The sequence below is a fragment of the Ailuropoda melanoleuca genome, chromosome 3 (genome assembly GCF_002007445.2).
Source record: "Ailuropoda melanoleuca isolate Jingjing chromosome 3, ASM200744v2, whole genome shotgun sequence".
NCBI lineage: Eukaryota > Metazoa > Chordata > Mammalia > Carnivora > Ursidae > Ailuropoda > Ailuropoda melanoleuca.
Window position 1 is genome coordinate 106,113,866 of NC_048220.1, and position 27,188 is coordinate 106,141,053.

The 27,188-nt window shown below is 51.1% G+C and overlaps 1 protein-coding gene across 1 annotated transcript in view; it reads left to right on the forward strand.

The window, feature by feature from the left end:
- Positions 1-11,317, forward strand: part of PDGFRB (platelet derived growth factor receptor beta) — a 39,557-nt gene extending 28,240 nt beyond the window's left edge. Inside the window, 10 exon segments of the mRNA XM_034656879.1 lie at positions 10-107; positions 109-170; positions 1,197-1,357; positions 1,902-2,020; positions 2,282-2,404; positions 3,136-3,247; positions 3,686-3,785; positions 4,300-4,405; positions 5,252-5,484; positions 6,794-11,317. Coding sequence (XP_034512770.1) covers positions 10-107; positions 109-170; positions 1,197-1,357; positions 1,902-2,020; positions 2,282-2,404; positions 3,136-3,247; positions 3,686-3,785; positions 4,300-4,405; positions 5,252-5,484; positions 6,794-6,959 — 1,280 coding nt within the window. The 3' untranslated portion in view covers positions 6,960-11,317.
- Positions 11,318-27,188: the final 15,871 nt, after the last annotated feature.

A 27,188-nucleotide genomic window follows, 5' to 3' on the forward strand; every position in this document is an offset into this window, starting at 1 on the left:
CCCCCGCAGGACCCATCTACATCATCACCGAGTACTGCCGCTACGGCGACCTGGTTGACTACCTGCACCGCAACAAGCACACCTTCCTGCAGCGCTGCCCCGACAAGCCGCCGCCCGCCCAGCGCCGAGCTCTACAGCAACGCGCTGCCCGGCGGGCTCCCGCTGCCCAGGTACCTGAGGAGGCTTCGGGGAGCCCCGAGGAGCACCTGCTCACTCCCTCGCCGTCTGGGACGGGAGCTGACGCCAGGGTGGGCAGGGACGGGTTAGGAGGCAGGGCTGTTTCACGAGTCAGTCTGAGACCCGGGCTTGGGCACCCCAGACTGGGCGTCACCCTGAGGGGATGATAAGGGTGGGGCCGGCCACCCCCTACTGACTGTCTGCGGGAGGGGGCAGGCCCAGTGCTGAGCGCTCTGTGATGGGACCCCTGGACCCCTCCCACGGCTCCTGTGTCGTGACCCCCTCTTTCCACAGGGAGCAGCCGGGGCTCTCCCGGCCCTGGCCCCCCTCCCTTGGCAGTGCCCCGGTCCGTCCAATGCCCCGTGGGCAATGCAACGTCTTTCTTCTTCTTTTCCAAAAGTAACTTTTCTTAGTTCTTTTGCTGATTACAAAAGTAAGATGTATTTATTGTGGAGACAAGAAGAACTTCAGAAAATCACCAGGAGACCTGAAAACTCACCCCTGTCCTCCCCAGCGTTGTATCGAGTTCCTTCTGGTCTTTGGTCTGCCCTAGAGACACAAGCACATGTGGTCGCATAGCTCCTGGGGGAGCTGGCGCCGCAGGCCGAGTCAGCAGGGCAACTCCTTGCCGGCTCTGGGCTGTGGCTGGGCCCTCGCAGGGCATCGCCTCCGGATGGTGCTGTGGAGGCCCCAGAAAGGCAGCGTGCTACCTGCCGTCCTCATGACCCTCGCACTGGGGTGCTGTGATCACGCCTAGGCGTGAGCTCCCCGAGGACGTGCACCAGGTCTTGTGTCATGGTAGCACCCCGCTGCCCAGCTTAGGGCCCCGCGGGCTGGTTGCAAGGGCTCACTGCGTGGCCGTTCAAGCTGTGACAGGCTGGAGGAAGATGAGTGGCAGAGGGAGAGAGAAAACCCAGGAGTGACAGGGCCTTGTGGGGCCTAGGGTTGAGCAGGGACAGGAGGGGAGGACAAAGGAAAGCGCGTGGCCCCTCCTTCTTTGATGGTCCTCTGTCCCCCAGCCACGTGTCTCTGCCCGGGGAGAGCGACGGCGGCTACATGGACATGAGCAAGGACGAGTCCGTGGACTACGTGCCCATGCTGGCCATGAAAGGAGGCGTCAAATACGCAGACATCGAGTCCTCCAGCTACATGGCCCCTTATGACAACTACGTCCCCACCGGTGGGTGCGCCCGTGTCCTCACCTAGGCACAGCGCCCACCCCCATGCAGTCATGCATTCTTATCAAAGCCTTTCATATGCCCAGGATGGCAACAACTCTGGGAGGAAGGTAGCCTTGTGCCCATTTCATAGATGCAGAAACTGAGGTTAGCCACCTTCCCAAAGCTGCCCTGGGATGGAGCCCCAGTGTGAACCTCTGTTTCTGGATCCAGAGCGGGAGGAGTTGGGGTTGGGGGAGTACTTGGCCTCCCGGGGCATGGGCACAGAGGAGGCCCCAGGCTGCCCCAGTGTCCCTGAGAAGCAGGCAGGTCAGGCTGAGCCAAGGTGGCCCGGGGCTAATGCCAAAGGCTTTGCTGGCCAGTGAGAGCACTGCTGAGGTAGGAGAGGTTTACGGTAGATATTTGGGAATTGTTTTCCTTTTGGGGGGGACTTAGAGGATCACTAGCTACCTTTATCGGACAGTCAGCCTCCATGAGCAAAAGGGCAGGGGTTCTGTGGGCCACGTGGAGACACGAGACGGTACGTGAACTTCCGTTCTCCCCTAGCTCCTGAGAGGACCTGTCGGGCAACTCTGATCAACGAGTCCCCAGTGCTTAGCTACACGGATCTCGTGGGCTTCAGCTACCAGGTGGCCAACGGCATGGAGTTCCTGGCCTCCAAGAACGTACGTGCGGTCACAGTGGGCAGAGGAGGGTCATGGGGAGGTGGGCCAGCTAGCCAGCCAGGGTCCTCCAAGTACACAGCTCCACAGGGCAGCTACGTCCCCTCTGGTGGGTGAGGACAGTGAACGCCCTCACCATGTGGCCCCTCTCACCTGTGTGGCCTCTCACACCTGTGTGGTGGTACATTTCCCCAAAGCCCTAGACAGGCAGGTCTTTCCCCGTAACTGCCCCCAAGACCTCAGCTCTCATCTCCCCCAACCCAGTGTGTCCACCGAGATCTGGCAGCCAGAAATGTGCTCATCTGTGAGGGCAAGCTGGTCAAGATCTGTGACTTTGGCCTGGCTCGTGACATCATGCGAGACTCAAACTATATCTCCAAAGGCAGCGTGAGTACCTTGCCTGACCCGTGTGCCTCCGACCCCGGGAGCGGGTTCTCTCCTGGTCAGTGTGGCTGTGGCATGTGGGACATCCACAGAGCTCCTCATGACCTGCCCTGTCCAGCGGTGACAGGCTCGGCCTGCCTGGCCGTGTGTACAGGTCCAGAAAGGGAAGCCACCAGCTGTGCATAGGGCAGGAGGAGGGTGGAGATGCTAAGGTCGTAAGGGGCTCAGATTCACCTGTCATGACGGGGGCCAAGGGACCAGCTGTAATGGGTCCTGGGAAAGGTCGGAAGGGAGCAGGTCAAGTGTATATTTGGTTAAAATGTGACCATCCTGCCTGCCACTCATGTTCCCACTTTCCACAAGGGGGCAGTGAATCCCAGAGCAGGAGGGACTCTAGACCTTAGAGATTGAAGGTGGCCAGGTCCGAGCTGGGTGGTAACTTGGCATGTCTCTGGCTCCCTGCTCTCTACCACCCCAGCTGGGGTGAGGAAGAGGGGCTGTTCTGTGAGGGGCCTCAGGCACTGGGGCCCTTGCTCAGGGATAAGGGCGCCATGTCACCAGCTGTGGGTAATGGCCTTCCAGTCCTCTGGTCAGTACTGGGACGGGTGTGGGCTCCGCATGCCTGCAGAGGCGGCTGGCAGGGCCCGGGGCGTCAGGTGCTGGGGCGGGAACGCCCCTGGGGCAGGGTGGGGCTTGGCCCTCCTTGTACGTGGTACCGTCCTGCCCTCCCACAGACCTTCCTGCCTCTGAAGTGGATGGCTCCTGAGAGCATCTTCAACAGCCTCTATACCACCCTGAGCGACGTGTGGTCCTTCGGGATCCTCCTCTGGGAGATCTTCACCCTGGGTACGCGTCCTTTCCCCCCAGCCCTCAGGGGCACAGCGCGGCCTCTTCCCTGACCGCTCCCGCCTCCAGCCTGCTGGGGCTGTGGGACAGGCTCGGAGACAGGGGTCAGGGCTCTGGTTCAAGTCACAGCTCTCTGCCGCTTTCTCGCTGCTCTGTGACTTCAGCAAGTCCCTTGCCCTCTCTGGGTCTCTTTGCTTCCCCAGCTGATTACAGAGGGGTTTGGAAGTGACATCAAAAAGCCTACGTGATGCTGGTGCTCTCTGGTTCTCTGAGTCTGGGGACGGTCGCAGTCTCTGTCCAGAGCCTCTAAAGGGGGCTCACATTCCTCAGTGCCAAGGCCGCTAGGGCTGGTGTGCCTCTCTCTGTCCCATAGAATAGGGTACCTGCCCCTCTCCCAACACCTCTGAGCCTGTGTGTCCTTGTCTCTGCTCCCTGCAGGTGGCACCCCTTACCCAGAGCTGCCCATGAACGACCAGTTCTATAACGCCATCAAGCGAGGGTACCGCATGGCCCAGCCTGCCCACGCCTCCGACGAGATGTGAGTGGAGCCTGGGGGAGGACTTTCTGGGTGCCAACAATAGATATCCACCTTAACTGGCTGAAGGCAAAAATAGATGAGTTCAGAGATCTAGAAAAACCTCATAGCTGGATCTAGGCGTTCAGATGCTGTCGTCAGGAATCTCTGGTTGTGCCCAGCTCTGCTTTCCTCGGTGCTGCCGTGTTTTCAGGTTAAATGGGTACCTGCTCACTGCTTTCACCAGGGTTTGGGCAAAAGGCCCCAGGCTGACTGTCAAGGGCTCAGCTGCAGTCACGTGCCCTTCCAGAGCCAGCCATTGAGCTGAGGGCCATGGAAACTCCTACCAGCCAGACCTGGGCCATGTGCTCACCGATCCGGTCGACTCCATGCAATCACCAGTGGGGGGAGGGCCTGCTAAGGGAATGGGAAAGACAGTCCCTCTCCACCTGTCCTCCCCAACTCCCTTCATTGCTCACCTGGTTCTGGGAGCAGACGTCGAGCCTGAGACCCTGAGCCCCTCTGTGCCTTTCCCCAGTTACGAGATCATGCAGAAGTGCTGGGAAGAGAAATTCGAGATCCGGCCTCCTTTCTCGCAGCTGGTGCTGCTCCTTGAGAGGCTGCTGGGCGAGGGATACAAAAAGGTATGTCGAGGCACCGAATTGGAGAGTTCTGGTCCAGAAGTCAGACATGGGGTACGAGGCTCTATGTGTCATGCTGGTTTTTGAGGGACTACCCTGTACCTTCTTGGGCCTCAGTTTCTCTACTGGTACTAGTAAGGGATGGGCTGGAGCTGTGAGTGGAATTTATTTTAGCAGCACAGTGTTTTTTGAAATGAAGTCCTGTGTGGAAGCTGGTGCCCACAGCCCCCTTCATCCTGCATCCCTCCTCATGCCTTTGCACCCATGCCAAGGCCTGGGGCTCCTTCAGAAGTCGAACGTCCTTAGGCTACCTGTCCGCTAAGGGCCTGACCAGCTGATAATGGTTAGATTTCCTGTTGCAGGCTCAGTCAAGGCAAATGGAGCCAGGAGGGCCTTAAAACCTGGCCTGTCCACCAGAGGGAGTTACAGGGAGGGGCGACGCTCATCCCCTTTCCCTTGGCCCGTTCCTAACCACACTCCCACCCACGGTTCGTCACAGCTCAGTGCCTAGTGAGATGGATTGGGTTGTCACCATTTAGCAGTTAGGGAAACTGCGGCTGCACTGAAGGAGGTTGAGGCAAGGTGAGAGCCCACACCTGTCTACTCTGAAGTAGGGGAAATGCTAGGGTCACGGGCACTAGTCTGCTGACTGTCCCCTCCTCTTGTGAGATGCCAGCTGGGATCTGGCATGTGTGTGTGGTTTTGGGCAATTCGCCTTCCTCTCTGAGCACCAGTTGTCGAATTCACACGAGGCAGGAGGGGCCGGGTCAGGGTCTAACGTTAGAGGATCCCCATGGGCATTTCTGGTCTCGCCACCCCTGTCCCTCCGGGTCCCCTCCCGGGGAGCAGAAGTACCAGCAGGTGGATGAGGAGTTTCTGAGGAGCGACCACCCAGCCGTCCTTCGGTCCCAAGCCCGCTTGCCTGGCTTCCATGGCCTCCGATCCCCCCTGGACACCAGCTCTGTCCTCTACACTGCTGTGCAGCCCAACGAGGGTGACAACGACTACATCATCCCCCTGCCTGACCCCAAACCTGAGGTTGCTGATGAGGGCCCACTGGAGAGTTCTCCCAGCCTTGCCAGGTAACTGCTCTGGCCTGAGGCCCAAGGCAATAGTGTGCAGTGTGTGTGCGTGTGTGTGTGTCTGTCTGTCTGTCTTTGTCTTCATGCTGTCAGGCTTGCCTTAGAAGTCAGTTACCTGGGGTGAGTACTGATTCCTGGCAGTGAGCAGAAGGGAGAATTGAACTCATTTGACTTCTGATGACCTCAGGGGGAAAGCGCAGGCTGGTAAGAGACAGAACAGCTGGGACTTACTTGTAGGGTAGTGGTTTCCTGGAAAGTAGCCCCATAGGCCATCTCCTTGCTCCTGTCCCTAGGCCTTATCCAGGCCCTAAGGAGGAGTAGGAAATCCAGTCAGCATCCCCAGCACCCTGTGTATACTCTGGAGTCATCATCACCAGCCCTGGCCTGTGCTCTGTTCTCCAGCACCACGTCCTGAGGGCCCCCGGGAGCCTGGTGTGGTTGTAGGAGGCCTGGTGCCCACAGGAGTTCAGGCCAGAATTCTGACTGGGAAGGAGATTCGTGTTTCTCTTTCGCCTTTGGGATGTGGTGAATTGTCAGTGGCCAGGGCTGGAGGAAGGCCAGCCATTGCCTGGACTTCATGTTCAGACCCGATCTTCCCTCGGCTGGAGAGGAAGGACCTTCATGAGGCCAGATGCCCCCTCCCCCCAAACCAGATCCACTCTATGGTGAAGTGGCCACAGCCGCAGGCAGGGTTCCAGCTCCAGCTGTGGCCCCAGCTGCCATGAAGCCCGGCTAGGCCTGGTCTCTGTGAGCCTTCGTGTCTCCATGGGCACTTGGAGCACCCCCAAGAACTGGGAGGCCCTCTCCGCCTTCCGCTGGAGCAAAGGTGGCAAGGCCCCAGGTAGCCAGTGTGCAGAGGGGTCCAGCTCAGAGCTCGGACATCTTGAGGTGTGAACGCTGGCCTGTTCCGTTCCCTCATGCAACCTGCCTCCGCTCCCTGAGCCTCCGTGTCTGTCCTCCCTAAAATGAAAACCGTAGCGCCCCCCTATGTGGGGGTCGTCGGAGGATTGGGTGAGATCGCAAGCGCCTCAGGAGTGCGGGGCACGGAGGTGCTGATGAGTGAGGAATGAGCCCCGAGCCCACTGATTGTGCTGCGGGCAAGTCCTGGTATGTGATGCAGGCCCCGGACACCACTTCTGAGCGGCCCCTCCCTCACGGCGTCTGCCTCGCTGAGTCCTGACGGGGATATAACGAACTGAAGGCTGTGAGGTGCGCGGTGCAAGCTTGGACACACAGAAAGCTCCGGAGACTGCTCTTGTCTTCCTGTGGCTCCCTCCCAGCCCCTCACTCACTTGCCTTCTCCTCCTAGCTCCACCCTGAATGAAGTCAACACCCCCTCTACCATCTCCTGCGACAGCCCCCTGGAGCCCCAAGAGGAGCCAGAGCCCCAGCCCGAGCCCCAGGGGGAGCCGGAGCCGCCACTGGAGTCAAGCTGCCCTGGGCTTCGGGCCGAGGCGGAGGACAGCTTCCTGTAGGGGGCTGGCCCCACTCTGCCCCACCCGAAGCTTCCCCTCTACCTCCCAGCACCCAGAGCCTCCTGGCCTGGCCTGGCCTCCCATCAGCCGTCACTTTCTAGAAAGCGTTTGCCCCTGGCATGTGGCACCCCAGCCACTGGGGCTGGCTTAGGAGGCAGAGGGCTGCGGGGGTCACAGAGGCCATGTGACTGGGAGCCAGGTTCTCCCAGGAAACTTAATTTCTCCATCTGTAGGATGGGAGCACAGGGCCCGGTGACACAGAATCTGGGCTTCTCTCCCAGGCTGACAGGCGGGGAGGTTGGAATCCCTAGAGAGATTCTCGGGGTTCAGGAGGTATGAATTAACGTTCTTCTGTTCGGCCAGCTACTCCTCAAGGAGCTGTAGCTTTCTCCTCGCACTTTCATCCACCTAAGAGCTGGGGAAGAGACCCCGGCATCCCTGGCTCCTGGCTCGGCCGGGGCCTGGCCTCGGACAGTGATATTCATCCAGAAGCCACCTCTCCTTGATGCCAATCTCCGCCTTCCCAGGCCCGAGCTGGTCTGGGGCCATCCACGCTTCATGCTGGGGGCTGAGCCAAGTCCAGGACGCTCTGGCCCACAGCCCCTGTCCCAGGCACTCAGGGCACGCCTCGCCATACAAGTGCTGGTGTCCATGTCTGCCTGGCCCTGTAAGTGCCGGGGTCTTCTTCCTTATCACCGCCAGTCTTACTCCACGCACCAGAGTCTCTGGGGCCAGGCGAGCCCCACATCTGTGACGAGCGTGCGGATGTGCCTGCAAGAAATGTCCACATGTGTAGATCAAGGTGTCATTGGACCTGATACGGGACCTTGGAGGAATTCCTCACCCTCTCCGGGCCTGTTTGCTCTGTTGAAAAATGAGCGAGGTGGACTCGTTGACTTCTGGTGCCCTGCCGACACTAACATTCTCGAATATTCCAGGGGGTGGCACACTTGCCCAGAAGAAGCAAAGCCAAACACTCCAAACCTCCGTCCTAGGGGTCAGCTGGGGTCTGGGCACATTCCAGACCATGCATCACACTCTGGGCATTCAGGAGCCGTGCCCCATCCCCAGACCCCCAGGAAGTCCCAAAAGGCCAGCTGCCCAGGTCTTGACTCGGAGTGACAGCCAGTGTCTTGGAAAGCCCCCAGCAGCTGCCCCATGGGAAGACTACAGGGCCCCTTTCAGACCTACCAGTGACCTCTGGAGCCCTCCTGAGCAAAGGAGGCAGAGAGGGCAGATCAGACACCCTGTGCATGCAGTCTGCTCTCCAGCACCTGCTGTCCGAGTCTGTGCCATAGACATCGTAGACAGTGAGGGCTCCTGGAGGCCCCCAGAAAGTACAAGAAGCTTTTCTAGGGAACCAGAGAGGGGTGCAAGAGGCAGGTACTTTGGGGGTTGCCTTCTCACCCAGCAGCTGCCTGGTCCCTGAGGGAGTACCTGTGGGGTACAGCTCGCTCATTGCCTGGGCCCGCTCGCTGTACTCTCTCTGCCAACTACACCCCCGCTCAGTGGGCATCGGGGGTGCCAGGGAGTGAGGGCCGTGGCCAAGACTGCTGGCAGGAGAGCCAGGAGTGGGCACCAGCCCCCTCTGCTGGGCCGGGAGAGGGAGGGGCTTCTCACTACGGTACCAAAGATGTAATCACCTAGGTTTACAAGTATTTTTAGGACTCACATTAACTCACATTTATACAGCAGAAGTGCTATTTTATATGCCATCAAATTTTCCTATCTGTGTACTTTTTTTTTTTTAAGAAAAAGATTTTAATATTAAACCTGGTGCTTCTCACTCATGGACTTCATGGTCTCTCGAGGGTTTAGGTCCCCGTGCCTGGGAGGTGGCAGGAGTGGAGTGAGGCAGATGGGGCTGAGCTCTGGCCAGTGTCCCCACACAGGGTCCTTCAGCTCGGAGTCTCAGGTCCACCTGTAAAATGGGGTTTGCACACTCCCTCCACCACTTGCTAGCAGCTGGATGGCCTGGACCTCAGGCTTCGGCTTCCCAAGGTATGAAATGGAAAGGCCCTACTGGCTCTGCAGTGCCTGGCCCTGGGACAGACCGGACTGTTCCCCGGCTCCCGTTGAGAAGCCTGAGCCCCTCCTGCAGCACCCGCCCTGCCCAACCATGTGCTTTGGCTTTGGCTTGTAAGCTGGGACACCCCCCACCCTCCCCTCCATTCTGCCCGCGGGCCAGATGGACGCTGGTGTGGCTTGTGACAGGCATCGGCTCCAGCCCGATTCCAGGCCCTGGTGAGTAGCGGCTGGGTCTCAGGTAGGAACAGGGCGGACAGAGCACCCATGGGGGCCAGAGAGCAGTACGAAATGAGGAGAGAGGGCAAGCGAGAGAGAGGAAGAGGAAGAGAGAGAGGAAGGTGGGCGGGGAGGGGAGTGGGTGCGGCCAGGGTGAAGCCAGCGAGGAAATGGGGCCCAGCTATGTCTCCGAGGGCAGTCTAGCTAGGCCGGGCAGCGGGGTGCAGACCCAGCAGGCCCCAGACCCCTCACGACCACAGTGGCTCAGTGGTGTGGGGCTGGCATGAGCCAAGCATCCTGCTGCCTGCTGGCCAGCTCCATCCTGACCATAGGCTCCACGGCCCAGCGCAGGCCTGAAGGACCCTGGCAGCGGCACGGGGTCGGGGCAATAGAGCCCACTGGGGCAAGAGCCAGAGGCAAGGGTCTTAGACCCAGGCTATGGCTTCCTGACCTCCTCACTTGGGCCTTTTGGCAGGGGTCACCCAAGGTAGAACTGGGTTTCAGCCCAAGATCTATCATATCTTGCCGTGTGATCTTGGCCATCGCTTGCTCTCTCTGATGTGGGGAAGGGGGCATCTCCGTTTCCTTCTGGGGCACAAGCACCTTGTCTTTGGAACCACACACCTCCCTGGACTGCGGCCAAGGGCCTGGGGCTGTGGCCGCCAGTGGGGAGACGTGGGCAGCTCTGACTCACAGGCCCGGCCGCCAACGCAGGGGCGGCTGAACCACGCCAGGGGAAACCCTGCCCGCTGCATGGTCTGGCCACACAAAGCCTACCCTCCCAGGGTGCCTGGCTTCAGAGAGCACCCAGAACCTGTGACCTTCCCATTCCTGGCTGTGGTAGAAGATGAATAAGCCAATACCCGGATCTACCCCGGAAAGAGAAGAAACAACCCACATTCCAGACAGGGATTATCCTTGCTCATGGGAAAAGCCTCCGTCTGGAGGTCAGGAGACTTGGGCTCCCTCCACTTCAGGCCTGCTCCTTGGGGAACCCTTGGCTAGATTACACCACATCAGGCCTCAATTTCCCCAGCAGTAAATGGAGCTAGTGATGTCACAAAGAGAGAAAGGATGATGAAAGGCTGGTGAGCGCCTATCCTGTGCCAGGGCTGTCCTGCCCATTTTCTCATTTTACCCTCACACCAACCCTAGCAACCAGGTACCACTCCTTTCTCCATATTACACGTGAAGCCAATTCAGGAAGGTTTTGAAGCGACCTGCCCAAGGCCATCTGGTCAGGGTGGCAGGGACAGGATCCCAGCTGACTCCCAAGTCAGTGCTCGAGGAGGTAAAGCGCTCAGCCAAGGTTGTAGAGCTGGGGGCAGGGGAAGCCTGGGTCCCAACCCCCTGTCTCCAGACCCCAGACCTGCCTGGTACACAGACAGAGTAGGGAAGGGCAAGGTAAGAGGAAAGAGCTAAGTGAACCTGAGGGCTAGCTGAGGGTGTGCAGAAGTCCGAGGAGGGGGGACCCACAGGTCACCTCGGCTGGCTCTTGCCTCCCAGCCTGGCCGCTCAGGCTGGCCCAAGGGAATGGGTGAGCTGGAATTTTCCTCCCAGACAGATGAGCCACTTGGACTGTACAATTCTTCCGCCACCCTATTCACAGCCAGGGGCCTTGTTCCTGGAAAAAGAGGGAAAGACTGGAAGGCGCTCTTGCTCGTGGGGCCCTACCCTTCAGCTGATGTGTGGGTCACAACCCCCGCTGAGGCCCTTCCTCTGCGCTAGGGCGCGTGGTCTAAAGGCCTCTTTTATTTCTCTGTTCAACTTCATAATAATTAAAAATTCCTTTTACGAAAGTGTTTCTGTAACATATGCCTGTATCAAAAAAATCCATTCTCAAAATATATATCATAGAAAGTCTTTTTTCTTTGTGTATTTTGTATTTCAGCCTCCAGTAACATTGTAAATGTGTCTTGTCTTCATTCAGCAACTCTGCGTACAGGAATTTATCTTATGGAAAATTGAAAATTCACCTCTCACTGTTAATAGTTTAGTTATATCCTTCCAGAGCTTCCCGCCCTTTCATCTATATTAATATTTGTATTTTGTATCTGTACCTATCTGTGTAAATATACAATTACAATTTTAAATAAAACTACCACTACCATTTTGCAACTTTTTGTTTTTCGCTTAAGAACACATCACGGACAGGCTCACGGGTCCGTGGTACTTGTGGACAGTCATGTATTCATTATGAGAGTTGTACGTAATTTAAAGCATGCTTGTGCCATGAATTATTTGACCAGTTCCCTACTAGTGAACATTTAGTGTTTTCAAGCTCTAAATTATGCTGGAATGACCATTGTTCATAAAGTTTGTTTGTTAATTAATTAATTAATTATTTTTAAAGTAGGCTCCACGCTAGGCTTGAACTCATGACCCTGAAAACAAGACCTGAGCTGAGATTGAGTCGGACATGTAACTGAGGTGCCCCCGTAAAGTATATTTATGTTTGTACATTTTTATAAGTATCTGTTTCCATAGGTTAAATTCCTAGACACAGAGTTGCTTAGTAAACAGAATAAACATTTAAAATGTTACTGGATCTTAAAAGTTGCCTTTAAAATATGCAAAATCATAAAGCTTCCAAGAAGCTAAGAAAATCAAACAGGAAAGTGATGAAGATAACATTATTTCGCTCTGGCTAGGTGCTCTGACCTCCTGAAAGAAGTCTGGAGCCTCTTCGGTTTGTAGGGAAAAGCCACAAACAAGGGGTAGCACAGAGTTAAAGACGGAGTGCGCCAAGTGGAGACTTTCTCCCTGGGGTGACCAGAGGGCTGAGAGGAGCTGCCAAGACAGGAACTTGCCCGCGACGCTGATATTCGGGGCTCCCGGGGGCTGGCCCCAGCCCGCATCCCGAGGGCACCCACTTGTTGGGAAACCCAGCTCGCCCTGGCTACCTGGGCCCTGCCTGGGTCCCTTGCTGCTGACGGAGTGTGCTCCTGACAGTGGTCTCATGTGATGCTCACAGTCAGCTGGGAGACAAGCCAAGGGCTCAGTTCCCGAGGAGGAAGTTGAGGCTCAGCGCCATCGAGTGCTGGCCCGAGGTCACACACAGCAGCCTCTTGCCCCCCAGTCTGGTGTCGTCCTACCACCTTCTTCGGGGAGTTTCTAAGGCCGCTTCCTGGACGCAGGGAGCAGCAGGCTGGGCCCCGGCATCAGGGTGCTGGCTGCCACTCAGGGTGAGGCTCCTGAATCCCCAGTGGGCTCTTCTTGGAGTCCAGGGCTTCTCTGGACAATCACAGATTCCCACAGCGCGAATAAAATTTGCTACGGCTGCCTCAATGGCCTAATGCGGGGGTCCCAGCCTGGGCAGGGGGTTGGCTCTTCTCAGGATCCAGCAGTGACTTAGGGATACCACAGAAGCCAGACACTCTCCCTGGGACTTCCTCCCACTGGCTCAGCCCCTGGCCCTTCTCTCTGGGCCCTCAGTAGTATCATGGCTGCCCTCTCCAACAGCTCCTCACACCCTCTGAGGATTCTTCTCCGCCTGAGAGGCGTGGGGCAAGTCCACAGTCTCTTTCTGGTTTGGGGTTTCATGGTAATCACTGCAAGGAACTAGAAAAGTCACAAACATGGGGAAGTAACAGAGCTTCTGGAAAATCACAGAATTCTCAAGGGTGCTTGTTCCCCTTCTAAAAGGACAAGGTGGAAGCTTCCATGCCTGAGAGTTTCTCTTCTTTATTATTGATCATCCTGCAGCATACTGTGATCTTGACTCTCTTTGGCTCAGACACCTTCAATGGCTCCCCATGGCCTAACACACAAAGTCTAGGCACCCCAGTGAGTCTTCGAGGCCATCCCTGACCTGGTTCCAACGTCTCCCCCACATCTGTGCTCCAAGGCCTGTCTACCCTCATGGGGACCACAAGCTTTCCAACCTTCCAGCTGTGGGTAAGGGTTCCTTCTCTCCCAAGCCTTGCCCACACTTGCTATCTCTTGTCTGTGATACAAGCCATCCTGACAGGTGGGGGCTGGTATCTCGTGTGATTTTCATATGCATTTCACTGATAATTAGTGATGTTCAGCATCTTTGCACGTAGCCATTGGCCATTTATACATCTTCTTTAGAAAAATGTCTATTCAGTTCTTCTGCTCATTTTTTTTTTAAAGACTTCATTTTTAAGTAATCTCTACACCCAGTGTGGAGCCCGAACTCACAACTCTGAGATCAAGAGAGGCATGTTCCACCGACTGAGCCAGCCAGGCGCTCCACTTCCGCCCATTTTTAAATCAGACACTTTGTGCGGGTCTATTGTGCTTTGTTTTGTTTTCGTTGTGGAGTTACATGAGTGCCTTATATATTTTGGTTGTCAACCCCTTATCAGATAGATGGTTTGCAGATGTTTTCTCTCATTTGGTAGTTTGCTGTTTCATTTTGTTGACTGTTTCTTCTGCTGTGCAGAAGCCTGACCTCTGCACCTTTGCTGGTGTTCTGCTTGCCACTGAGGATGCCCAGCCCACTATGGCTGAAGGGCAAAGGGGCCCAGATCAAAGCTGCCTCTTCCAAGAAGCCTTCCAGATCACTCAGCAGGAAGTGGGTTTTCTTCCCAGTCCTTTGACAGCCTCAGTCTCTGGATGTCCTACGCACTCTTTCATATCCAGGCCTGTACCATGCTGACCCTCCTTCCTAGAATATTCCCCACTCCTCCCTGCACCTCCCCCCAATTCCTGGTCAGCTTAGGCAGACTCCTTTTTGATTCTCCTCTTCAGTGGTCCCAGGAAGTCCCACCACCCACTGAGCTCCTGGTTCCTCCCTTGCCTCTGCCACCAGGCTAGAAGCTCCAGAGGGGGTGACAATGACTCCCATGTTCACCACGGTGTCCCTGGGGCCAGGCACAGAGTCAGGCTAGATAAATATTTGTTAAGTACACTGAGCGTTATTGTCTCACGGGATCTGAGTCATTAACCCCTCCCCCACTTCACCAGTGAAGAAACTGAGGCCTTGAGAGGCGAGGGCCCTGGCTGGGGTCACACAGCTAGGAGTGGAGAAAGTGATTCCTGGTCTCTCTGGCTCTAAAGCCCCGGTCATTCCCCTCTAGCCTTGACCTTTCTGAGAGCCCCAGCTACTGCTGAAAGCAGGTGATTAAACATATGGGCTCTGGGGCCAAGTTCCTGGATTTCAAATGCAGTTCTGTGTGACCCTGGGCAGGTCGCTTCCCATCTCTGAGCCTGTCTTTCCTCATCTGTGAACATGGGATAATTATAGCTATCCTCAAATGTGGTTGTAAGGATAAGATGAGATGATCTGTGCCGAGACTGGCACAAAGGGCGTGCCCAATGGGCAGGGTGACGGAGAATGGCCCCTCTTTGTGCCCCTGTGTTAGTGCAATTACGCATAGCCTGCGTTTTGGTCTCAAAGGTCCCCATTTGGATGTTGGACCGTGTCAGTATGGATCACTGCTGGCATTACCGCCTGCAGGGTCGTAGAGCCGCTTGGGTGCTCGTGTTACCTCCCACCAGGACGACGAGGGCCCTGCAGGCAGGGAAGAGCCCTAAGCCTTCTCCTTCCTGGGCCCAGAGCAGGGCCAGATGTGTGAAGCACCCAGTGAGGTGGCTTCTGAGAGCGGAGAACTCCCTCTACTCTCTCTGTTTGTCCACCCACCCCCTCCTTTGTTCCTGCACGCGGCCCTCACTGAGCTCTCCCCGTCTGCCAGGCGTGGGCCAAACGCAAGGTGAACAGGAGACCCGGAGGCACGTTGGCCCTGCCAGGGAGCTCGCTTCGGGGGTGGAGGTGTGGGCATGGATCCGTCAGTAACAGCGCTTGTGCGCGCCGCGATGGGCGCTGCGCACTCAGGGGCCAGGGGGAGGCTAAAACAGCCAGCTCGGTCCAGACAGAGGCAGGGCCACGTCCAGCAGTAAGTCGGAAGGAGCCAAGTGAGTTCAGCCGCTGAAAACCAGCGTGCCGTGCAGGAGGAGGGCGGGTGGGGAGAGGAGGAGAGACCCGCTGTGAACAGATCACAGGGCTCCTGTAGGGCTAGAGGAGGGAGCTGTGCTACTGGGCTGGAATAGTGCCCCCCAGTGCCCCAGGCCAGATGCTAGGGCCCAGTCACTCCTGGAGCAGAGAGGGAGGGGCGCTCGGACCTCTCTGGCCTGGGGTTGAAGCAGGACCAGGAGGCAACTGTCCTGGGTCCCTGGCTCCTGGTTTGGGCTCCTCTACTCTGAAATGGGGGAACTCCCGGATCCCAGGGCATGGGTTGGAGCAGGGGTGGAGTGATCGGGCCAGTGGCGGCCAAGTCGTCCCTGCTGTGAGGTCTGGAGCTGCCAGGTGCCAGGAGCCAGGCAGGGAGCTGAGTTTCAGGCCCTTAGTATGTGCAGAAGTGTGACACGGCCCACACAGTTACTTTGGGATTTCCTAATCCGTGGGCTGACGTGCAAACCCATTGCAAAGTTCCTCTGCCTCAGGAAAGAGTGATGTCAGTCCAGGATTCCTGCTCACCCCCTCCCGGCGGCCTCACTGCAGCTTCTCGGCCGGCGATCAGCACACTGAACCGCAGGCCACATCCATCCCATGGCCAGTGGTGTTCAGTGCGTTTGCTGCTGGGGACCACACACTGTGCGGTGTGGCGCTCATGAGCACGGGCTCTGCAGCCAGGCTGCCTCGTTCCAACCCCAGCTGTGTCACCTGCTGGCTCCGGGACCTCAGGCAAGTGACCCAACCTCCCTGAGCCTTAGTTTCCTCATCTGCAGAATGGGAATAATTACTAGAACCAGACTCACGGCTGAGAGGATGAAACAAGATAAATGTGCAAAGGGCCTGACACGGTGCCCGGCACATAAATAACACTCAGAACGTGTCAGGCCTCCAGAGGCCATATTCCCAGGAAGGGAGAGTACAGTCCTGCTTGCAGAGTTTTGGAACACAGCATTTACTCATGGCCTCATTCATTCTTCAAATATCTAATGGCGGTGGAGCAGAATGGCCATGGACACTGTAGGCCCAGGAGGCAGGAATCCCCTGACTAGCTGTGTGATCTTGGGAAAGTAACTTAACTTCTCTGAGCTTTGGGATAATGACAACACCTACCTCTAGGGTGGAGGATCCAATGAGAAAACTCCAAAGAGTGTGTGGGATGCTGCTGACTCACGGTAAGCACCTGGTCAACCTTCATCGGCTCGGTGAGGAAAGTACTGGAATGGCCTGGGACGCATAGGAAGGACACTTGCCTGTCTGTCAGGGCTAGGGAGGCCTCCTGGAGGTTGGGAGTGTAGGAGTGATAGGAGTTTTCTGGGTGGACAGAAACAACAGAGATTCTTCGGAGCCGGGGAAGAGACAGGTTCTGCCAAGGTGGCCTAAGCCCCCCTCAGGGCCAGCGTGGCGTCCAACCCCCTCACCGGCCACATCCCTTCTCTACCTCCACACCCACCACCAGACAGGGGTCTCTGCTAGACTGGGTCGGGGACTTGGTGAGAACAGCATGGAAGCCGGGCACCCGATCTTGGGATCAGACACCAACTAGACCGACATGTTAGGGGTTTGGGTTTCCTGGAGGACGTCCGTGGGTTTTTGAGGGCAGCGGCCCCTGCCACGAGCGAGCATCAGAACTCCCCAGGGAGCAGGTTTCCACCTCTCCCCTAAATTCAGCAGGCCCAGGGTGGCCTTGGATTCTGCGTTTCAGCAGGTACTTCTGTGCGCCCGAGGCTGGAGTCCCCGGACCATACCTGGGGGTGCCCATCCAGAGGCCCCCACTAACAGCCCATGGCCTACGGGATAAAGTCAGAGCCCCAGGCGGGCTTGTCAGGGACCCTTTGCACCTGGACCTCACCCCTTCCTCCTTCTACCTCCACTCCCTCCCTCTGGCTGGCCCTGATCTTTCCCCCCCTCTGCTCCCCCCACCAGTCCTCCTCCCAGATTCTCTTTCTGCCTGGAGGACTCCTCCAAGGCCCACTCTAAAGCCTCACAGACACTCTGTTCTCTTTCCCCCACGACATCTGTACCCCTTTGTGCCTCTGTCTCAACATGAAGGGGCTCCCTCCAAATGTGTTGGACTTGAAAAAGTGAATGTCACGTCGATGACCCCACATATATCGAAGATCTGACGAGGGTGGGGATGACCAGATGCATTTGGAGACCAGGTCCGAGGAGGGCTGCTAAGGGATCGGCGTGCCCATCCCAGAGATGTGGTGTCTCTGAGGAGCATAGGGCTTCCTCCATATCACAGGAGGCCCCTCGAGAGGCAAGAGCAAAGTTGTCTGGGAGTCCAGAAAGCAGCACCAAAAAGGACAGCTGTGCCCAAGGGAGGCCGTCTATTCCCTGGTAGGGAAGCAGGGGCTACAGCTTTCCAACAACAGGAGGGGTGCAGGTGACTGGCCGGCGGGGGCCGGGGGTGGTGGTGAGGAGAATGGTATCGGCCCAATGGCCCCAGGAGCGGGGAGTGGTAACCGTGGCTTAAGACTGTGAGAATCCCAAATCTGGCTCTGAGTCTTCCCCAAAGTAGCTGGGTGACCCGAGATAAGTCACTTACCCTCCCTGACCTTCCCGTTTCTTATCTCTACGCTGGAGATAACATGCACTTTGCTGGGTCCCTGTGGCCCAGGCCTGTATGAGAACATGGAAATGAAAGTGCCTTGTAAACAGTAAACGGCTCACCCTGCCTAAGCGCGACGTGGAACCCAGAAGCCAGAAACTAAAAGACCCACAGATCCGGCTACATATAAAGTGAAAGCTTCTGTGTACATAAGGACACCAAAAAAGAGGGTTAAACAGAAGCGGGAGACCGGTGGAAGGTACCTCAACATACATGATGCTACGGTTCATAGACATGATAGGGAAGAGAAAGAGTCCCAACAAATCAACAAAAGGCAAAAACAAATAGAAAATGGACAAAGGATCTCTGGAGAAGAAATACACTTTAAAAGCTGTGTCCGTAGCCGATTACCTGGGATCCTTCGATTGGGAAGACTGTCTTTCCCTACCCTGCAACCTCACAATGCCTTCTCCATCATTTGTCAAGTGCCTGCGTGTAGAAATCTGTTTCTAGGATCTTCCTTTTGTACCATTTGTCTGTCTGTGAGTCAGTAGCAAACTCAACCATACTGTCTTCGTAGGACTTCTTCATATCTAGTAGAACAAGGCTTTCCATTTCTCTCATCTTCTCTAAGACTGTCTTGGCTATTCTCAGCCCTCTGCTTGTAGTCCCCATTCGTTTCGTTAAGGTTGGAGTAACAGTAAAACCCACCCTTTCCATCTACAGACTTCTTTATAGTAGTCTATAGCGTTACTTAGCTTTTGCTTTTGTTTTGTGTAATCTCTACACCCAGCTCGGGTCTTGAACTCAACACCTGGAGCTCAAGAGTTGCATGCTTTTCAGACGGAGCCCCCAAGGTGCCCCTATAGTGCTGCTTTTGACAAATGCATATAGTCATGTTACCACTACCACAATGAAGACATAGTTTCATCACCCCTTATCAGACATATCATTTGCAAATATCTTCTCCCATTCAGTAGGCTGCCTTTTCTTTTGTTGGTTTCCTTCATTGTGCAAAAGCTTTTTATTTTGGTGTTGTCCCAGTAGTTTAACTTTGCTTTTGTTGCCCTTGCCTGAAGAGATATATCTAGAAAAATGTTTCTACGGCCAATGTCAAAGATATTACCACCTGTGTTTTCTTCTACGATTTTTATGGTTTCAGGTCTCACATTTAGGTATTTAATCCATTTTGAGTTTATTTCTGGGTATGGGGGAAGCCAGTGGTCCAGTTTCATTCTTTTGCATGTAGCTGCCCAGTTTTCCCAACACCATTTGTGGAAGAGACTGTCTTTCCCCATTGCATATTCTTGCCTCCTTTGTCGTAGGTTAATTGACCATATAAGCATGGTTTATTTCTTGGCTTTCTATTCTGTTCATTGTTCTATGTGTCTGTTTTTGTGCCGGTACCATACTGTTTTGAAAACTACAGCTTTCTAGTACATCTTGAAATCTGGGATTGAGATACCTCCAGCTTCGTTCTTCTTTCTCAAGATTGCTTTGGTTATTCAGGGTCTTTTTTGGTCCCATACACATTTTAGTATTGTCTGTTCTAGTTCTGTAAAAAATGTTGGTATTCTAATAAGGATTGCATTAAATTTGTAGATTGCTTTGGGTAGTATGGGCATTTTAACAATATTGGTTCTTCCAGTCCATGAGCATGGAATATCTTTCCATTTGTGTCATCTTCAATTTCTTTCATCAGTGTTTTATGGTTTTGGGAGTACAAATCTTTCAGCTCCTCGCTTAATTTTATTCTTTTGGTGCAATTGTAAATGGGATTGTTTTCTTAACTCCTCCTTCTGCTACTTTATCATTAGTGTATAGAAACGCAACAGATTTCTGCTTTTGTATCCTGTGACTTTACTGAGTTCACTTATCGGTCCTAGTAATTGTTTGGTAAATTCTTCAGGGTTTTCTATACATGGTATCATGACATCTGCAAATAGTGAAAGTTTTATTTCTTCCTTACCAATCTGGATGCCCCTTATTTCTTTTTCTCATCTGACTGCTGTGGCTAGGACTTCCAGTATTATGTGGAATAAAAGTAGTGAGAGTGGGCATCCTTGTCTTGCTCCTGATCTTAGAGGAAAAGCTCAGTATGACGTTAGCTGTGGGTTTTTCATATATGGCCTTTATTATGTTGAGGCATGTTCCCTCCAAACCTACTTTGTTGAGAGGTTTTATCATGAATGGATGTTGGATTATGTCAAATGCCTTTTCTACATTCTATTGAGATGGTCATATTGTTTTTTATGTTTTCTCTTGTTAATGTGATGCAGCACACTGATTGATTTGTAAATACTCAAACCACGCTTGCATCCCGGGAATAAATTCCACTTGATTGTGGTGAGTGATTTTTTTAATGTATTGTTGGATTTGGTTTGCTAATATATTTTTTTAAGATTTTATTTATTTATTTGTCAGAGAGAGAGAGTACAAGCAGGGGCAGTGGCAGGCAGAGGGAGAAGCAGGCTCCCCGCTGAGCAGGGAGCCTGACTCAGGACTCGATCCCAGGACCCTGGGATCATGACCTGAGCTGAAGGCAGCCGCTTAACCGATAGAGTATCCCAGGTGTCCCTGGTTTGCTAAAATTTTTGAGGATTTTTTGCATCTGTGTTCATCAGCGATATTGGCCTGTAGCTTTATTTTCTTGTAATATCCTTGTATACTTATGTTATCGGGGTAGTGCTAACAGTGTTCTCTCCTCTGCTACATTGTGGAAAAGTTTGTGTAGACTTGGTATTATCTCTTCCTTGTTTTGTAGAATTTGCCAGCAAAAATATCTGGGCCTGGAATTTTGTTTTCATTTTCTGGGGGTCTGTTGTTACTGTTAGAAGGCTTTATATAAATACAGGGACATTCATGTGAGATTGGCACTTTGTGTCTTTCAAGGGATTAGTCCATTTTATCTAACCTAACGAATTTATGGGCCTAACATTGTTTAGAGTATTTCTTTATTAGCCTTTTAGTGTCCATATGGTTGGTAGTAATGTCCAAGCTTTGATTCTCAAGACTAGTAACTTGTGTCTTTCTTGTTTTTTTTTTTCCCTTGGATATTTTATTGATTTTTTTCAATGGTTTTACTGGTTTTTCTCTAACATTTTTTTCTGGATATCATTGATTTCTGGTGGTATCTTTAGTTTCTTCCTTATAGTTGCTTTGGGTTTAATTTGTTCTTTTTCTAGTTTCTTAAGACAGAAGTACAAATGATTTTTTAAAAAGATTTTTATTTATTTATTTGACAGAGAGACAGCCAGTGAGAGAGGGAACACAAGCAGGCGGAGTGGGAGAGGAAGAAGCAGGCTCATGGCGGAGGAGCCCGATGTGGGGCTCGATCCCATAATGCTGGGATCATGCCCCGAGCCGAAGGCAGACGCTCAACCGCTGTGCCACCCAGGCGCCCCACAAATGATTATTTTTTCATTGAATTCTAATTATTTTCTAATTCCCTTTGTGATTTCCTCTTTGACTCATGGGTTGTTTATAAGTGTGTTATTCAATTTCCAAATATTTGGGATTTCCCAGGTATCTTTCTATTAATGAATTCAAGTTCAATTCTGTTACGGTGCAAGAAATAATTTGTAAAATTTAGTTATTTGTGTTTTGTTTTGTTTTAAAGATTTTATTTATTTATTTGAGAGCAAGAGAGAGAAAGAGAGAGTGCATGAGCATGAGGAGGGATAGAGCGACAAGCAGACTCCCTACTCAGTGAGGAGCCGACTCTGGGCTCGATCCCAGGACCCTGAGATCATGACCCGAGCTGAAGGCAGACACTTAACCAACTGAGCCACCCAGGCACCCCTAGTTATTTGTGTTTTTTATTTTATTTTATTTTATTTTATTTTATTTTATTGCCCAGAGTATAGTAATCTTGGCGGATGTTCCATGTGCCCTAAAGAAGTATGTGTATTCTGCTACCGTTAAGTGGAGTATTCCATAAATAGCAATTAGGTCAAGTTGGTTTATAACTTTGTTCAGGTCTATATCCTTACTGTTTTCTCGCTACCCGTACTATTTATTATGAAGAGAGAAGTCTTGCCAGAGATTTGTGTCTGTTCTTTCAGTTCCATTGGTCTTGTTTCCTATATTTTGAAGCTCTGCTCTAATTGAGGTGCGTGTACATTTAGAAGCATTACGTCATCTTGGATAATTGACTCCTTTGTCATTATGTAACGTCCTTCATTATCCTGAGAAGTACTGCTTGTTCAGAAGCCTACTTTGTCTGATATCAGGGCAGCACACCAGCACTCTTTTGGATTATTGTTTACGTGGAATATCTTTTTCCGTCCTTTTACATTTATCTTGTCTACGTCTTTACATTTAAAGTGGGTTTCCTGTAGAAAGCAAATAGCTGGAGTTAGCTTTTTATCCAATCTGACAATCTCTGTCTTCAATTGGTATATTTAGGTTGCTTATACACAGGATATTAGCTTACCCTTAAGATAATAAGACAAATCTACCACCTTGCTAGATGTTTCTATGTGTTTCCGCTGGTCTTTCCTTCCTACTCTTTTTCTTTCTTTGGATTAACTGAGTATATTTTAAACAATTTTAGTGGCTATTCTAGGTATTAAAATATATATCTTTAATTGATCAAAACCTACCTGCAGGGGGGCCTGGGTGGCTCAGTCGTTAAGCGTCTGCCTTCGGCTCAGGTCATGATTCGGGGGTCCTGGGATCGAGCCCCACATCAGGCTACTCCACTGGGAGCCTGCTTCTTCCTCTCCCACTCCCCCTGCTTGTGTTCCCTCTCTTGCTGGCTCTCTCTCTGTCAAATAAATAAATAAAATCTTTAAAAAAAAACCTACCTGAAAATCATATTATACTGCTCCAGTTACAGTAAGTATAAGGGTCTTTCTTACAAGAGTATCCTTGCATGTCTTCTGTAATATCCCTGTCCTGCGTTGTACTTCCACAGAGGCCATACGCACAGAATACATGGCTACTCTATTTGCTTTGAGTCAGCCCACACCCAGCCTGCACTTGAAGTCAGGTCTTACTGGAACACAGCTGGTCAACAGCCTGGGCGTCGCCTGCCGCTGCTTCTGCACTGTGATGGCTGCGTTAAGCCGTTGCCACATAAACTGAACGGCTCGCAAACCCTAAAACATACACCACACGGTTCTTTACAAAAAATCTCACCAACGTCTGCTTTAGACAGTCTGTTACCTTCTTGAGCGATTAAAAATAAGATAAAAGTCTTTTTTATGTTTACCTCGATTTTTTTCATTTCCAGCACTGTTTTTTGTTTTTTGTTTTTTTTTTTTAAAGATTTTATTTATTTATTCGACAGAGATAGAGACAGCCAGAGAGAGAGGGAACACAAGCAGGGGGAGTGGGAGAGGAAGAAGCAGGCTCACAGCGGAGGAGCCTGATGTGGGGCTCGATCCCAGAACGCCGGGATCACGCCCTGAGCCGAAGGCAGACGCTTAACCGCTGTGCCACCTAGGCGCCCCTGTTTTTTGTTTTCTGATCCCAGTTCTCTCTGGGATCATATTCTTGTTGCCTGAAGAACCTCCCTTAACGTTTTTTTTTTTTTCTTTTGTAGTGCTGGTCTCCTGGTGATGAGTTTCACGGTTTTGTTTTTCTAAGAAAGTCTGTATCCCTTCTTTTCTTTTCTTTTTTTTTTAATTAAGGTAAAGTTCACATAACATGAACTTAAATATCAACTACTGCAATGTACAATTCAGTGACGTTTAGTGCACTCACCAGGTTGTGCAACCATCTCTTCTGTCTAGTTCCGAGATATTCTCATCACCCCAAAAGGGAACACTCTCCCCATCAAGCAGACACTCCCCGTTGCCCTCTCCCTCCAGCTCCTGGCAACCACCAGTCAGCTTTCCATCTCTGTGGACTAATGTATTCTGGATGTTTCTTATAAATGTAGTCAAACCGTACGTGATTTTGCGTCTGGCTTCCTTCACCTAGCATAATGTTTTTGAGGTTCATGCGTGTTGTGGCACCTATCAGTACTCAGTCTCTCTTTTTTTTTATTATTTATTTTATTTTTTTAGTCATCTCTACAACCAACGTGGGGCTCGAACTCACAACCCGGAGATCAAGAGTTTCATGGTCTTCCAAGAGCTCTAGCCAACCAGGTGCCCCTCATTCTCTTTATGGCTGAATAACATTCCATTGTATGGAGATGTCACGTTTTTGTCTATCCTTTCATCAACTGTATTTGCTCGAATCCCTGTTTTTAATTCTTTTGGATATGCCTAGGAGTGGAATTGCTGTGTCATATGGTAATTCCGTGTTTAACTTTTTCCTCTTTTTTTAAGATTTGTGTATTTGTTTGAGAGAGAAGGAGAGCATATGTGAGCTGAGGGAGGGGCAGAGGGAGAGGGAGAGAGAGAATCCTCAAGCAGACTCCCCGCTGAGCACAGGGCTTGATCCCAGAACCCTAGATCATGACCTGAACCAAAATCAAGAGTCGGCCTCTCAACTGACTGAGCCACCCAGGCGCCGCTGTGTTTAACTTTTTGAGGAACTATCAAACTGATTACCACAGCAGCTGTTCCAGTCTATATTCTCACCAGCAATGCACAAGGGTTCACTTTTCTCCACATCATTCACTTGTTATTTTCTGATTTTTCAGTGATGGACAACCTAATTGGTGTGAGGTGGTATCTCATTGCGGTTTTTTCTTTTTATTCTCTTGATGATGTCCTTTGATCAAAATGTTTCATTTTAATAGAGTCCAACTTACTGACTTTTCTTTTGGTTGCTTGCACTTCTGGTGACATGTCCAAGAGACCATTTCCGTGCCCAGGTCATGAATATTTCCCCTTGTGTTTTCTTCTAAGAGTTTTTTAGTTTTAGCTTTTATATTTAAGTCTTTGACCCTTTATACTTTTTATATATGGTGTGAAGGGTCTACCTTCATTCTTTTGTATGTGGATATTCAGTTCTTTTAACACCATTTGTTGAAAAGAATGTTCTTTCCACATTAATGGTCTGGGTACCTTTGGTGAAAATCAACTAACCATAGATGTAAAGGTTTATTTCTGGACTTTCAATTTTATTCTGCTGATCTATATGCCTGTCCTTATGCCAATACCACACTGTTTTGATATCTGTCGCTTTGTAGTAAGTTTTGAAACTAGGAAGTGTGATACCTCCAACTTCGTTCTTTTTTTAAGATTGTTTTGTCCACTTGGAGTCTCTTGAAATTCCCTATGAATCTGAGGATCAGCTTCTCTGTTTCTGAGAAAATGGCCACTGGGCTTTTAATAGGGCCTGCACAGAGTCTTCAGATCATTTTGGGGAGGATTGCCATCTTTACAATGTTAAATATTCCAATCCATGAACATGAGCTGTCTTTCCATTTATTTAGTCTTTTTAATTTCTTTCAGCCATGTCTCGTGGTTTGCAGGGCATATATCTTGCATCTTTTTGGTTAAAGTTATTCCCAAGTATTTTTATTTATTTTGGTGTTATTGCAAATAAAATGATTTTTTAAACTCCCTTTTTGGATTGTTCATGGTTACTGTATAGAAATACAATTGAGTTTTGTGTGTTGATCTTATACCCCGCAACTTTGCTGAATCTATTGGCTCTAATGGGTGCATCCTTTAGGATTTTTCTATACATAGGATTATGTCATCTGTGAAGAGAGATAGTTTCACATCTTCCTTTTGAATTTGGAAACTTCTTTTTCTCTGTGATTGCTCTGCCTAGAACTTCTAGGACAGTGTTGAACAGAAGCAGTGAAGGTGGTATCCTTGTCTTCTTCCTGATTTAAGGGGAAAAGCTTTCAATCTTTCACCATAGAGTTAGCTGTGAGTTTTTCATCTATGGGCTTTTGGTTTTGTTTTGTTTTTTTTAAAGATTTTATTTATTTATTTGACAGAGAGACAGAGAGGTTTAATCATGTTAAAGATGTTGCCTTATATTCCTAGTTTGTTGGTTTCTTTTTTTAAATCATTAATTTTGTTGAAGTTTTTTTTCTGCATCATTTGGGATGATCACGTGGGCTTTTTTTTTTTCACTCTTATCAATGTAGTGTTTTAGACTGATTTTCACGTGTTGAACGGTCTTTGCATTTCTGGGATAAATCTCATTTGGCCGTGGTGTACAATCACTGTAATGTGCTATGGGATTTGGCTTGCTAGTATTTTGCCAAGGATGTTTGGGTCTATGTTCATCAGGAACATTGGTCTGTAGTTCTATTTTCTTGTGATGTCTTTGTCTGGTCTTAGTATCAAGGTAATGCTGTCTTCACAGAATGAGTTGAAAAATGTCCCTTTCTCTTCTATTTTTTTTTCAAAGATTTTATTTATTTATTTGACACAGAGAGACAGCCAGCGAGAGAGGGAACACAAGCAGGGGGAGTGGGAGAGGAAGAAGCAGGCTCCTAGTGGAGAAGCGTGATATGGGACTCGATCCCAGAATGCTGGGATCACACCCTAAGCCGAAGGCAGACGCTTAACGACTGAGCCACCCAGGCGCCCCATTCTCTTCTATTTTTTGAATGAGTTTGAAAGAATTAGGGTTAATTCTTTAAGTATTTTGTAGAATTTACCAGTGAAGTCGTCTGGTCGTGGGTTTTCCTTTGTTGGGAGGTTTTTGTTTATTGATTTAATCTCTTTACTAGTTATAAGTCTATTCAGATATTCTATTTCTTCTTGAGTCAGTTTTGATTGGTATTCACGGTTACTTGAGGTTCAAAACAATTTCCTGAAAAAAAAATGTATATATAAAATACATTACATATACATGAGTACATGGAAAGACTAGTCATTTTCTTGGACCGATGTTATATTGGAATTTTTTTAGTTTCATGAAGTAACTTTACAACCATAGTATTTAGAAATAAGAAGGAAAATATTAGGGGACTCCATTAAAAGCGGTAAAAGCAATCGACTCCAGGAAAGGAAGGGGCAGAGGAATGCTATTGTTCTGAAGAAATATAGCAGCACAATTAGACTCTTGTAAAAACAAACAAACAAATAACTTAATTAACTGATGTAAAAAGAGTTCTACAACCAGGCTGTCTAGATCCAAATCCCACCTCTGCCATTCAGTAGCCATGTAACTATGGGTAAGTTTAAGGCGTTTGAGCTCTCTGAGCCTCAGTTTTTCCATTTGCAAAATGGGAATGGCAGTAGTACCCATTACATAAATGTTCTATGGGAACTGGAGGAAAGAGTGAATGGAAAGGGCTTAGCTGTGGAGGGTCCTAGAAATAGAAGCTTCTTGCTTCTATCATCAGGCTCTCCCAGACCAACCTAACTTTCCTTTTGGCTAAGCCAGAGCTGCCTGGTCACCCTAGAGACTCCCCCATTTGTGCTACTGACTGACTGCTTGACTTTGGGCATGTCTCTTCTCCCAGGATCCTTTGAAGGTGGCTTCAGAAGGCCCCTAAACTTAGCCAGCTCCCCTAGGCTCAGGCTGGCCCTGTCCCAGACTCCAACCCCTCCCCCTGGGGGTCATGGCTTTGTTTTCTTCTAAAGACCCAAGATTTCCAAACTCTGTGGTTGCCTTGCCTAGCTAAAAGGGGAAGAAGGGGATC